Source organism: Takifugu flavidus, chromosome 20 (assembly GCF_003711565.1).
Source record: "Takifugu flavidus isolate HTHZ2018 chromosome 20, ASM371156v2, whole genome shotgun sequence".
Lineage (NCBI taxonomy): Eukaryota > Metazoa > Chordata > Actinopteri > Tetraodontiformes > Tetraodontidae > Takifugu > Takifugu flavidus.
In genome coordinates, this window is record NC_079539.1 from 6373364 (window position 1) to 6388363 (window position 15000).

Sequence of the window (15000 nt, forward strand, 5' to 3'; positions counted from 1 at the left end):
ACGTTTCATTTAAAAAGCCATTTTTAGTGAGGATTCCTTGACGTGCACCGTTTACCTCTAATATAATGTCATAAAGCGGGTTACTGCTTTTTCTTCTGCAGCTCTTCTGGGATTTGATGAAATTCCTGCCTGGAGTGAGACACGAGCGGATGATATTTCAGACGGATTAAATCGGCGCCCACGGTGGCCGGCGGAGACTGAGTGACAGTAACAATAAAAAAAAGTCCCACTCTGTTGCGTTCTAATCACCTAAAAGCCTTTTAGAGAGGCGGGATGGAGTCAGGGGTGGAGGAAGTGGAGGAGATGATGAACCGAGGAATGAGGACAGGAAGGATGCAGCCGGCCGGGAGGCCAAAGATGGAAAACACTACTCTGCCCTCCTGACGTTCCTGTTTATTTATTCCTGATTTTCCTCCTGGAAAGAACTCGTCTGTCTTCTCATTTGGTCAATATCAGCGTTTAAATTCAAGGCGTTTTGTCCTCATTCCTGTTGTGCTTCCATTAACCTCCAGCTCTTCCACTTCTCTCTTCATCTTCCACTATTACCGAGCTGTCAAGCTGTTCCCATGACAACAGTGACTGCTATCTGTCAGTAGTTGCCATAGCAATAAGAAATGATCCAAGAAAGTGGCACAGTTGGACATTTTTGTGCGTGTGTAACATTTGGAACCACTGAAACAGAAATGAACCCAATCAGAACCGACTGATCCGGAACACAGAACCCCAAGTCTGTTATTTCATAAAAGGTTTACAAGAGAAACTACAAGGAAATTTGGTGGGAAACTGAGGTGGACACATGAGCAACTTGGTGAATGAAACGCCGACAACCGCGCCCGTGTGGGTTCAGGCGTCCTTGATGGACGGGATCGGAACGCCGGGTGACCAGCGCTCATCGGCTCAGCTGATTGAATGATTGAGGATAAATTGGCCAATTTACAGCCTTTTAATCAAAAACTGCCGACACGTTTGAGTCATGAACTCATCTGTCGATGATGAGAAGAAAATATCAGAGCAAGAAAAACAACAGAAATGTTGGCACATTTTCTCTCTTTTTGGATGGATGGATGATGGATGGATGGATGGATGGATGGATGATGGATGGATGGATGGGTGGATGGATGATGGATGGATGGATGGGTGGATGGAGGGATGGATGGGTGGGGATGGATGGATGGAGGTGGATGGATGGGTGGATGGATGGATGGATGGGTGGATGGATGGATGGATGGATGGATGGGTGGATGGATGGATGATGGATGGATGGAGGGATGGATGGATGATGGATGGATGGATGGAGGATGGGTGGATGGATGATGGATGGATGGATGGATGGATGGGGGATGGATGGATGGATGGGTGGATGGATGGATGGATGGGTGGATGGATGGATGGATGGGTGGATGGATGGATGGATGGATGGAGGGATGGATGGATGGGTGGATGGATGGATGGATGGATGATGGATGGATGGATGGATGGGTGGATGGATGGGTGGATGGAGGATGGATGGGTGGATGGATGGATGGATGGGGGAGGATGGGGGATGGATGGATGGATGGGGATGGATGGGTGGATGGATGGATGGATGGATGGGTGGATGGATGGATGGATGGTGGATGGATGGATGATGGATGGATGGATGGATGGATGGTGGATGGATGATGGATGGAGGGATAGATGGGTGGATGGATGATGGATGGAGGGAGGGGTGGATGGATGGAGGGATGGATGGATGGAGGGGTGGATGGATGGATGGATGGATGGAGGGGTGGATGGATGGAGGGTGGTTGGGTGGATGGATGGATGGAGGGATGGATGGATGGGTGGGTGGATGGAGGGGTGGATGGATGGATGGATGGGTGAGGATGGATGGATGGAGGGTGGAGGAGGGAGGATGGACGGAGGGATGGATGGATGGACGGAGGGATGGAGGATGGAGGGATGGATGGATGATGGAGGGATGGATGGATGGACGGAGGGGTGGATGGGTGGATGGATGGATGGGGATGGATGGATGGATGAATGGATGGATGATGGAGGGATGGATGGATGGATGGTGGATGGAGGGAGGGATGGATGGATGGATGGATGGATGATGGATGGATGGAGGGAGGGGGGGGTGGAGGGATGAGGGAGGGGTGGATGGAGGGGTGGATGGATGGATGGGTGGAGGGATGGATGGATGGATGGATGATGGATGGATGGAGGGAGGGGTGGATGGATGGAGGGAGGGGTGGATGGATGGGTGGATGGATGGATGGATGGAGGGGTGGATGGATGGGTGGAGGGGTGGATGGAGGGATGGCGTGTCCTCTCTCCAGGGGAGTTTTGGCCCTGTGGGAGCATCAGCGAACGCTCTGATCAGTTCCTAATGTGATCAAACATCGATCAGGCTCATTGATCCCGGGATCATAACTCATCCCCACATGACCAGATGAGGGCGGTTGAATATGACAGGAGATTATTGCAGCTCTTCCTCATCTGTCACCCGAACAAGATCTTTTCATCCCCTGTTCGGGAGGAGCAGCAGGTTCCATTCACACACTCATTGTTGCCACGGCGAAGGAGCCGAATCACCTCCAAACAGGAATTATAAATTAAATTACGTCATCAATTACGAACTTCATAAGTGAATAAACTTGATGTGAGATGTGAGGTGAGGAGGATGGAGCCACGTTCCAGGACAACATCAGGTTCGACGCTGCTGTTTATCTTCTATCGCTGCAGCAGTGACGCGGAATGAAGAGAATTCCTAAAGAACCACTTCCGGGCGTTGGTGTTTTCATCGCCGGGCGCAGCATAAACAGCACCGGCGTGGAGCCGCCGGCCGCATCGCCGCTCCTAATCAACATTTAAAGAAGCCATCAATCAAAGGCTTCACCAGCGCGCGCTCTGCTTTGATGTTCCCGCCAGCGCGGAGCATCGCGGGCGGGTGCGATGGATCTCGCTGGTGAAATATAGATCCAAAAACTCACAACACCCCCAAACAAAAACACGGAATTTACTGGCTGAAAAGCAGCAGAAACTGAATGATCAGCTCCCAGCTGCCCGAGTTCAGTGTGTGTGTGTGTGTGTGTGTGTGTGTGTGTGTGTGTGTGGTGTGTGTGTGTGTGTGTGGATCGAATACAGGCAGTTTGATAACGGTCCTCACTCAGCTGCGTTAATGATCTCCCACTCAGTTGGGTCCTCGATCACAGAGACAAACGCGCACACTCGCACATCCTTTGCTATCTTTGTGAGGACTTTCATAGACATAATGCATTCTCCAGCTCTTTACCCGCACTAACGCCCCGACCCTGGCCTAAAGCTTCAAACGGTCCTTTAATGTTGCGAAGGCGCGCCAAAACATCCTCACTTTGCTAGCTGCAGGTTTTGGTCCTCACAAGAACACACACACAGACACACACACACACACACACACACCACACACACACACACACACACACACACAGCCAGCGAGCGTTTGGAAGCGTCACTCATGTCAGGTTGCGTTCAAACTAAAGCTGCGTTCACTTCCTGATCAGCGACATCGTGGAGGCCAAATAAAAGCTGAGGTTTTACCCCCCAAAGAGGAGACGTCTCTGTTCAGGCCTGCATGTTAGCTGGGGGGGGGGGGCAGCTCTCTTAATTGGATTAGAAACCATTATTATGATTATGAAATTGACTTTTTGATCATGATTATTGACTTTTCAGCGGTTTGCCAACTGTCATTTTTCAGACGTCTGCATGGATTTAATTTGGAAATGTTCAGGTGGTGCGCTTCATTTTAATCTCTTAATATTTAAGAGCGACGGTTCGACCGCTCGTGCAGCCCGAGACACTAACGTGGGGGCGCCTGGACACACGGCTGCACCGGGGCTGCTCCTGATGATGGTGCAGAGGCCACAACCCCCCCCAACATCAGCTCTTCAGTCATGTGGGAGCAAAAAAAAACATGATTTGCATTTGATTTGCTTCAAAGTTTAAACCGAATCAGTGCGGGAGGGAAGCAGGAGGAAATTACTGGGCGATTCCTCCTGAAATTTTCAAGGAAATCTTTGCATTTCTAATTAAAAAAAAAACTTTTACTTTTGACAAAGCCAGTTCTGTGGTGCTGTGACAGACCCACACAGGAGGAGGTGGAGAAGCAGATAATGTCTGAGGAAGCTGTCGGCTCATGGTGGAGAGGGTGCAGGGGCGCCACATTCTCCATTTTTGATTCATTAAGCCATCTGGATGATCACATATGGTGTCCTTGCTGCATTAATGTCCCGAGCATTTATCTTTATTCTGCTCTGCTGCCTTCAATTTATATTGCAGAAGAATATCAGGTGGAAAAGTTCTTTTCCCCTCAGTTTCACTTGAATTCTGCAGCTCAGACTTTAATTTCTGTTAGCAGACTAAATCCCCATCACCCATTAAATGGCACTAAAACCATAATGAGGATAAAACTGCAGAGGCGTGATAAAGCCGTGCATCTACCGTGCACGGCTGGATCCCGTCTGCGCAATTACAGCGCATCGCAAACACAGACCGGGCAGAGAAAAGGCCGTTTCAGCATGAACATGCTTTTCACGTTCAGGACGGATGCGGTTGGAGTCATTTGCTTTCGAGTTTCTGAAAAATTCCTGCAGGCCATCAGTGATATGATGGATAAAAGGCTGCAGCAGCATCACGGAGGGAGCAGGCCGTGATTATAGCAGAGTGTTTCTATCGGGCTGTTAAAGCTTTCAGGTGAGGCAACAATTCAGGAGAAAAACATCATCTCAACAGCCAAAAAAAGGGGCTCCTCTTTTAGCATCAGTCTGGTTAACTCCCACAGGAGGCCATTATTGTCACGGAGGTAGGTGGAAGGAAAGGAAGTCAAACACATTTTATTAGCCGAGGAATATCAAATAATCCGTCTTTTTTTGTATGTGCAGAAACTACAGAGTTCCCACCAAGAAGCCAAGAGCGGCGGGTTTGGAAAAATGAGCCAGATGAGGTTTGATAGACCCAAACCTCTGGCTCCTCAGATCTCTTCTCCTTCCACTTTGACAACTAACAGTAGAAAGAAAAGACCAATGCCAAAATTCTGCCCTTTCCTTCAATATCAAGTCAAAAATAAAGACAAAAAAGGGAGTGGATGCGTTAAAAGCCCGACCGGTTGCCCTGAGGGGCAGAAACCACCGCTGCTGATCACTGCTCCTACCTTGCGGCCATCGCTGGCATGGCAGTTGACGTTAAGCGGCGTGAGCAAGGCCATTAGCTTCTCCTCGTTCCCGCTCCTGCAAGAACAGACACATATTACAGCGCTCCACCACTGGAGTGGATTAGCATTGTTCCTCTGCAGCAGAGTGTGGGGGAGAGTAAATGAGGGCAAATGAGATAAGGAGCTCGAGAGCGGAGGAAATAAGACATTTGGTGTTGGACACAGACGTATGGAAATGGTGCGTTTGAGTTCTCCTGTTGAAATCAGCGGTTTGGGCAAAGCAGTGCGGCAAGATGATGGTTTTAGGGAAATATTCCCTCTGAGCTTAACCAAGTCTGGTCCACTCAGTGGTTCCTGATCAGGTCTTTCGTCTTCAATAAGCCGTCAACAAAACAATTCTGACGTAACTCGGAGATGAAGGAGGAGGACGTATAGACGCGCATCCTTGGATGCTGCTTTAGTGCAGAGGCTGAAGACAGACGACCAGAGTAAACAGGAGAGAGTGGAAAATGTTACTGCTGTGTGTGTGTGCGTGTGTGGGAAGGGTGTTGTGGCACTAAGCTTTGAGCCACCCACACACTCCTAAACCAATGCCATGCAACTTCCACATGGAAGAGATGAAAATAAACACAAACAGTGAAAAAAGCTCAGTTCATGTGGGCCAAGGCCTGTTATGGTTGCAGGCGTGTGTGTGTGTGTGTGTGTGTGTGGGGATGCATCAGTTGATGCACATATTGAGAAACACTGATTCATCTCTTTGGTATTCGGAAAAGGCGTTGTCATTATTTTACAGGCTTGTTTGAGCCGATTACACAGTTGGGTCATTTTGTTCTGAAATATTTACATCAGAGCAGTTTTTACATCATTTCTAAGCTACAGTTCAGTAAGTGAAGGTAATTTATGCAATTGTTATGGATGCATCATGAATATTTAAGTATATGGTAAAACATGCGTGGTGAATATGGAGACATTTAAATTCAGAATTAGGAAAGAAACACACACGTTTTACACAATAAAGCTTGACAATTATTAATTTAACACCAATATTGGATCAGACGATCATGAAAGTCTAATTATCCACAATGAGATGAGGAAGAAGAGAGGAAATAAATGTAAAATGTAGAAGAAAGGCGGAAGAAAGGAAGGAGGAAATTTAAGAAGCGAGAGAACATGAAACAAGGAAGGAGGCAGGAAGTAAAACAAAGAGGACATGAAAGAAAATGATGAACAGAGAGGATGGAAGGGAACTAGGAAGCAAGGAAAAATGGAAAAAGGTAACAGAGAAATAAAAAAGCCATGGAGGAGAAGAGGAGGGAAAAGTGCAGAGAGGGATGGAAAAAGAAACAAAAAGAAAAGAATTCACTGTAAAGGATTAAAGAATAAAGGGAGTGGAAAAACTAGAAAAGAGGAAAGGAGAGGCAGGAGAAATTACATTTAGCAGAAAAGTAGAGAGGAAAGGAAGGGAAGGTGTAAGGAGAGAGAGAGAGAAGGAGAGAGAGACAAAGGGGTGAAATAAAGAGTTAAAAGTGAGAGAACGTACAGAAGAACGTCACAGAGCGAAGGCGTTGAAGAACAAGGGATGAAAGCAAGGAAAGGGGGGTGAGAGGGGGCCTGGACAGGTGAATGGGGATGAAAGAAGAGCAAAACAGGAAGACGAGCAGATAAAGGAGCGCTCACCTCGCCGCCTCCAGCAGCTCATCCTTCTTGTATTCACCTGGATGGTCAGAGAAGATCAGGATGTCAGACATGTGGACAACACACATGTTCAGCACACACACGCACGTCGACCACACGCAGCACCCCTCCCCTCCTCCCCCCTCGCGCCGCTCCTCTGCCATTGTGCTCACCCCTCTGACTCCGGCTGCAGTGGCGATTGGTTGCCGGTAGCGACCACAGCGCGTTCATTGTTTGGGGGACGAGCGGCGCGCTGACACACACTCAGCCTCTGTCTGTCTGTCTGTCCATCCTCCCCTCTGGTGTCGCGATCGCCTCCCTCCCCGTTGCTGCCACTCATGCTAACCGTCAAGCCTTCATCGTCTCTCCCTCGCTCCGTCTTTTCGTTCCCACTCAGGAGGCGCAAAATAACACAACAGAAATAAACAAACCCCTCCCCCGTCGCCGCTCTCGCTCCCTCTCCCTCTCCCTCTCTCTCTCTCGCCGTCTCCGTCTCTCTGCCCAGCCCCCACCACCATCAACGCCACTACAGTCACAACACACATCCATCCATGGGTCTCTCCTTCCTGCGACAGTCGGGTAAATCAGAGTGATCATTTTCATCAGCAGGTTTGAAGATGCTAAATGAAGACTTAAACATTCTTTAACTAGGTGTTCTACATTTAATGTACGTGATCCATATAAGTGAACAAATACCTCAAACATAGGACGACATTAATTATCAGGATAGCAATTAGTTTGCTGTAATACCAGAAGTTACCTGAAGAGGCAGCAATGAGTCACAGAATTTGATTGGGCAAGAAAAGTTGCCCAAGGAAATGAAAGACCCTCATCATCATCATCATCATCATCATCATCATCACAAACTGCCGAGTTAAGCTGGATGAAGTCAATAAATCTGTAGTGTATAAAGTATGAGGGAGGAAAACGACTAAGAAAGACAGAAAAGGAGGAAGATGGAAAGGTCGGCGTGACGTAGATAAGACTGGAGGAGGAAGGGCCACGTGTTCACGGCACAGACGAAGGGGTGGGGTGGGGCAAGCAGAGAAGAAGAAAGGTTAGAGAGACGGGAAGGGGGAGAGGAACAAAGGATTTACACATGAAAGAGAGACGGGATGATTAGGGATCTGGAAAGTGACATGCATGGATTTGACACGGTATAATTGGTGTGAGGAAGGTTGAGGCGGAGGAATCTGTTGAGAGAGGAAGAGCCTGAAGAGGAGACGAGGAGAGAAGCAGAAAAATAAACATCAGGATGTACATTCCCACCCTCTTATCTAATTAAAGACAAAATTTGGAGGTGTGTAATGAGCTCTTCCGAAAGCTGTTCTGCAAATGTTCCCCCGATGTAACTGGTGACGCACATTTCTCGCCTGACTGAGCTGCACAGTTTGGACCGAGCAGACGTGAACATTGCAGTTTTAAGAGGAAACAACTGCTCAGGAGAAATCAACAACCAAACGCACGAGTGTTGATGCTGAAACGAGCGATTTCCTCAGGTGGACTTCAGCTGTGAGACCTTCCGCCCTGAACTTCAAGAACCGCCTTTACCGGACCTCTGACCACCTTCTGATGGGTTTGAGCTGGAAACCAGGCGGATCGCCACCACGAGGAAGCCTCTTCACCTGTCACTTCCTGACCCCGACTGGAACCCACGACCACTGTGGGACCGGCTGTGATGGAGGGATCCAGACTGGATTCCTGGAGCGCCGGTGGTTGCGTAATGAATCGAAATAACAGGACGTCTAGAAGATCAACGCCAGACTGAAGCTCGTGATGAGTCTCAAGGAAGAAACAACCGGATTACAGGTCGACCGAGCTAAAAACATCTGGTTGCATCCAAACACGAAGACAAAGTGAGGCTCAGAAGCTCAGGAAAAGATTAGATTTCATCTTCATAAATGAACATGAAGCTCGTGTATAATAGTAACCCTGTTGATGTGTGTGTGTGTGTGTGTGTGTGTGTGTGTGTGTGTGTGTGTGTGTGTGTTGATAATCTTGCTGACTCTGAACACACAAGGACAGATTAATAGTCAGGACAGACATGTTGCCTTCTGAATGTTGATATTCTTTCTCTCTCCAAGCGTGTGTGTGTGTGTGTGCGTGTGTGTGTGTGCGCGTGTGTGTGTGCTCCACTTCGGCCACGGCGAGGCCGTTTCTGCCGGCTGTCAGGTCACACTGGGACCAATCAAACAGTGGAAGGTTAAGAACTAAATGAAGGAGGAATGAAAATGATAACGTCTTCAGGCTCTTGGCTTTGCTTCACACTCAGTCTGATCAAGTGCTTCACGACCGCGTTCCTCCAGTCAAACAATCTGGATGTTTTCAGCACGTTGAGCCAGCCAGTTCCAATCTTACCACCGTGAAACACCTGATTGAACGGTCACACTGTAAATCCAGGTGAGCCCGAGCGCTGAGGACGGACTTTAAAGCCCTAATTGCTCCTCTCCTGAGCAAAACAACAGACCTGGCCAATCAGCTGAAGAGATGAGATGATACTGAAGCTGCAGCGGAGTCAAGAACCATCCGAGGAGGAGCACACCCGACCACAGACGGCTCATTCCTCCACATCTGATCCTCGGCAGGCCGCCAGACCGGCAGGCTGCTCGCTCTGACTCACGCCATAAGATGCAAACTGATTATTTAATGGTCAACGGATGCGCCGGCTCTTCATCTGCAGGGTTTCTAGAAACCCAGTCAGTCTTTTCTGTGAACATCTGTCATCATCTCTTCAGGTCTGGCCCCTTACTGGTTTGCCTACTGGAGAACGAGCTGCCTGATGGGATTTCCAGCAGGTGTTACAGATGTTCTACTAAACCAGACAACCGAAAGGTCAAAGATTATCGGAGAGAGCAAAGGTGCCATTTTTAAACACCGTGGAAGCCATTTAAAAGGATCAAACCATCTCAAACCAAAGGCTTTTGAAGGCTGTGGCTGTGAATCCTCAGAGAGGGATCTACTTTATGAGCTGAACAATTTCAACAGAGCCAAATATATTTAATACAGGAGAACAGAAACCAGTGGCTTCGCTCATTCTGTAGCACTTGAAAAAGAACAAAGCAACATTGGGGAAGATACAGATGTTGGCTTCTGTTTCTTTATCTTTTAATTGACTTCATTAAGCACATTCTGTCAGCCTGCTGTTGCAGCACGGCCGGCTGCTCGTCAGCGAGCCCCCCCACCACACTGTTGCTGTGCAACCGCCCGGAAAACTGCACAAATCTGCAGGAAAATGCTCCAAACCCGGCAGAGGAATGCTTGGAAAAGCATCACACGCAGAGAAAACGGCCACATTTCCTCTGAAGAGGAACTTTGGAATTGTGGCTGAAGCTCGTGCATAACCGAGGACCAATCCAACGGCGGTCGTCATGGCGTTTGGGAGCGTGTCGCCAATAGGAGGAAGACGGCTACACAATCCTCTCACACACTTCTACTGCCACACACACCCCCTGACACAGAGGTGTGTGTGGGTGTGTGTGGGTTCCTGCTGCTCTTACAACATATGAGAGCTTCTGCACATTAATGTTGCATCTGCTGGCAACGTGGTTGTGCTGCTTCATCATCATCATCATCATATTCTCTATTTCTTCCACGTCCTGAGTTAGTTCTCTTCTTTCTCTTCGTGAACCATAATAACCATAATAACCATAATAACCAGCTGACCGTCCACATCTCCTGTCGCTCCCATGATCAGTTCTGCTCACACCAGCAAAGGGAGGAATTTCTCTTTTTTTGTCTCATTTTCCTGCATTATCCTTTAAAATAAAGAGTTCACATTATGCTGCAGACATGCTGGATGATTTTTTAATTTGTTGTGGTGGGTTTAAGCGCCGTCATTTATTACAATTCATGGCACTTTATTTGAATTCATTTTGATTTTCGTAAAGTCGCAGAGTTACAAAAGTACTTTCAGGACAGAGACTCCAGAATAAATCACCAATTCTCTGTAATTACCATTAAATGAGCGATAAAACTGACTTCCAACACTCTTGCTGGAGTTTTGTGGACTTTTTGACATTATTGGCTGCAGCAAACAGACTTTCTCTCCATCTCAGATCCTTGGTCCCCTCATCATCCTCGGATGGCCTTTGCCACTGAGGCACTCTGGGTAATCCTCTGCTGTGTTTACACTGGAGCTCATGTGGGCCACATTTTAAAAGCAGCAGATTTATTTTTCCTCATTTGCAGCGGATAGAAAAATCCCCATTATCAAGACTGCAATTTTAATGGGAGCACCAAAACAGACACATTTTCTTTCCAGGCAAAAACTGGGGTTTTTTTTTGCGTGTGTTTGTGCAGCAGCAGCGGGACGTTGGGACAAACGCTTCCCCGAGCTATTGTTTAACACTGCCAGCTTGAAAAGACTCCTAATTGATTCCAAGAGATGAAAACCTGTTTGGCAGTAAAATAACAACTGCTCCAGCTTCCGCTGAGACAAAGAGATCTTGTTCATAAGAAAAGGGGTCAAAAGTGATGACCCGGAGGGGGTGGCGGGTCAGCGGCGGTGGGGACGCGTCTCGCTGGGTGGTGACCAGCACAAACGGAGCCCAGGTCGGGCTGACGAGTGTGAGAGGCTGAGAGACAGAGCAACATGCAGTGAGGGGAAACAGACGGAAAAACGGAATAATCCAAGAGCGTGAAGCACAAAAGCTCCGCCCAGTTTTACCGTCCGTGCGTTGGGTTGAGATGGTTTTAACTGCAGCTCTTTCCCAGAAAAATGGTTTGCTTTTTCCTTTTAGGAAATTGATCAGCCCCGAAAGCTTAAGGTGTTTACACCTGGTTTACAGAGTTAATAAGATGCAACGACTCCATCGATTTTCATGGGGCAACCAGGTCAGCGCATTAGCAAAAGTAATAGGATTCATCAGAGACAAATGAAGGTGGGAGAAACACATTAATCATCTGCTGAGAGTGGAGAACGGGAAGGTTCAGCTGCAAGCATCAACCAGAGCTTTAAAAAGAAAATGCTGCTGGAAGATAACAGATCCAAAAACGGCTGCGTTGTACAACGTCGCTTTGGCCAGGAAGAGAATCCAGGCCTTAGTCAGCAGGATTCAGAAACCATGGAGATAAGGACTGTAAAGCCACCAGCAGAGCCGCTCATCACTGAACAACAAATCTGCTGAATTATTACAGAAATTATTGCAACAGAAAGATTTGCTGCAGCAGCAGCAGAGCAGCAGCAGCAGAGCAGCAGCAGCAGAGCTGCAGAGCAGCAGAGCAGCAGCAGCAGAACAGAAGTAGCAGAGCAGCAGCAGCAGAGCTGCAGCAGCAGAGCTGCAGAGCAGCAGAGCAGCAGTAGCAGAGCAGCAGCAGCAGCAGCAGAACAGAAGTAGCAGAGCAGCAGCAGAGCAGCAGCAGCAGCAGAGCAGCAGCAGCAGAGCTGCAGAGCTGCAGAGCTGCAGCAGCAGAGCTGCAGAGCAGCAGCAGAGCAGCAGCAGCAGCAGCAGAGCAGCAGCAGCAGAGCTGCAGAGCAGCAGCAGCAGCAGCAGAGCTGCAGAGCAGCAGTAGCAGAGCAGCAGCAGCAGCAGAACAGCAGCAGCAGAGCACCCATCTAGCTTTAGTTGAAATGCACCAGGCATGACACAGATAATGGGATGAAATGTTTATTTAAAAACATTAGTGTGTGTGTGTGTGTGTGTGTGTGTGTGTGTGTGTGTGTGTGTGTGTGTGTGTGTGTGCGCGCGTGTGCATGGTGACCAAAGTCCACAGTCAAGAATTGATCTCTGAGGCTCAGAAGAGGCCGGCCTGTGAATACCAATCAGAGGTAATTAATAGCTGCTAATGGACTCGACTCTGGTCTGTTTATCCCTCACAGAGTTTCTCAGAATGCAGCCGTGAAAAATCCATTTTCCTTCTTTATTTACCGCTGAGCCACACAAGCCCCCCGATGGGCATTTCAAAACCTCCACATCTGGCAGAAATGAACGTCCTAACTCTTAATTATTGGGTGGTTTGTGCTTCACTTTGTGACAGAGCTGGTTTAGGTTTCAGGCCAGTTGACTCAAACTCCTCACGCTGAGCAGGAACTGCTAAAATAACGTTCAATTTCAATTAAATCCAGCTCTGGTTGGGTTGGCAGAGCGGAGCGTCTCCGCAGATTTGAGCAGCATCATAGAGAAGCGGAGGAGAAACGAAAGGTCACAGCGGAGAGACGACAGAAGACGAGATCAGAGACGACAGAAGACGAGAGGACAAAAAGTGCAGATGAAGAGCCGGCGGGGGGAGAGAGCGACAGCAGGGCAGCTGATGTAACGACGGGGGGGGGGGACGCCGCACACTCGCTAGCTCATTAAACACGACTCTAATTGATGAGTGAAGCCGTGCGGGGACGGAGGGGAGAGAGGAAACGTCGGCACGGGTGGAAACGACCCGAAAGTGTCCGGTGGCCACGGGAAGATCGACCGTGGACGACAGGAGAGACGACGCAACAAAGAATCCTCCCGCTGATCGTTCCATCACCTGCGTTAGATCCTGAGGGCTTTCTCTCAGTCACACCTCAGCGGTCTGACACAACCGTCCCGTTGGTGACGGGACCCCGGCGGGCCTCTCCACCCTTGCAGGTTCGGAGCAATTATCTGTAACTAGTCCAACAGACTGGTTACAGACTGGTTACAGACTGGTAGATCACCTGAGAGCACACACCCAACCACAGAACGTCTGACGGGCTACTGGAGCCATCGTCCAGCTAATCTCATAGCTACTCTGGTCACGTCCTCACTTCTAACCTGGCAGCTCAGCTCCTCCTCTCCTCTCCTCTCCTCTCCTCCCCCTCCTCTCCTCTCCTCTCCTCTCCTCTCCTCTCTCTCCTCTCCTCTCTCTCCTCTCCTCTCTCTCCTCTCCTCTCCTCTCCTCCTGTCCCCTCTCCTCCTTTCCTCCTCCCCTCTCCTCCTCCTGTCCCCTGCTCTCCCTCTCCTCACCTAACCTGCAACATCATCACTGGCTGTGAGGGACTGAGAAGATGCTCTGAGAGGTTGTGAGTGGATCTTTATGGAGCAGAGACGTCTGAAGGCTTTGTTGGTTCTGCTGTTTAGATCCTCCTGATACTGTGTGTCAGAATCTCAGTGGTGTTCTGACCGCCTCCCGCTCCCACTACGTTTCATCCTGAACTGCCGACCTCCCTCTCCGAACAAGTTGAAGGCGTAGCGACAATTAGCCGCCTCGCTCTGTTGCTGTCCAATCAGGAAAAACACACGGCGACAGACTCTTCATTAAAATGCAGGCAGAGCGGAGCGACCGAAGCCGTTCCCATTTCTCCGGCTGCCGCTGACAGGACAGAGTCTGTCATTCCTGAGAGCACTTGGACGGACGTGCCGGGGCAGTCGAGCTAATTTATGGGTCGATGTAAACCTCCATCAGAGAGAGAGCTAGGCGGGGAGCTGCGTGGGAGACCAGCACCACCTTTGAAATTCCGATCATAGAGGAGAAACTGGAAAAAGCTCCAGTAGGAGCTCAGAGGACGTAGAATGTTTTAAAATGAGGAGCATTTAAGGAGAAGAGGCCCCAGCACTGTTGGTCAGTGATGGTTATTAAGACCTCCAGGTTCAGTACGTCTGACGTTGGGGCTGGTGTCCCTGCTGGGTTCATCAGTGGGTGGGGAGACGGCAGATGTTGAGAGGCACAACCAACAATTACACATCCTCGTTGGCATCTTTGTCATTAAAGGTTTAAAACACAACCATCTGCTTGGCTTGGATGGAGAGATCAGAGCAAAACGAGGAGTCCTCTGTCCAAATCTGAGAGCAGGGAGATGTTTAAACCCCACCGTCCCCTCTGTCCCTGAACCAAATCTCATTTTTAAAAGCCCGAATGCTTCTCCCAGCGGTAAAACGTGCACTTTTTCTTTTAATCCCCAATTTCAGATGAGGATGTTGATTCAACGTGTCTGTTAATGCCATGACAACGCTCTGCTGATGCGTTGTTGCAATAATCCTGCTACAAAGGCCCTGAAAAAAGACATTTTGATATATGAAAGCGCTGAAAATTAAATTTAAATTGCTGCTTCTAATGAGGCCCAGCAGCCATTCAAAAAGTTCACGGAGAGAAGAAGCGGCTGCTTGTAAAGGTGGTTCTTCACCTTCGTCTTCCTCTCCTGCACGTTCACCAGTTGCCACGACGACATCAGGTCATCGTCTGTTTGCTTTACTGAGACCGTC

The 15000-nt window shown here is 48.9% G+C and overlaps 1 protein-coding gene across 1 annotated transcript in view; it reads right to left on the minus strand.

Annotated features, from left to right (window-relative positions):
* LOC130516837 (poly [ADP-ribose] polymerase tankyrase-1-like) overlaps window positions 1-15000 on the minus strand; it is a 37292-nt gene that overhangs the window by 15427 nt on the left and 6865 nt on the right. Inside the window, 2 exon segments of the mRNA XM_057018142.1 lie at window positions 5171-5246; window positions 6848-6884. Coding sequence (XP_056874122.1) covers window positions 5171-5246; window positions 6848-6884 — 113 coding nt within the window.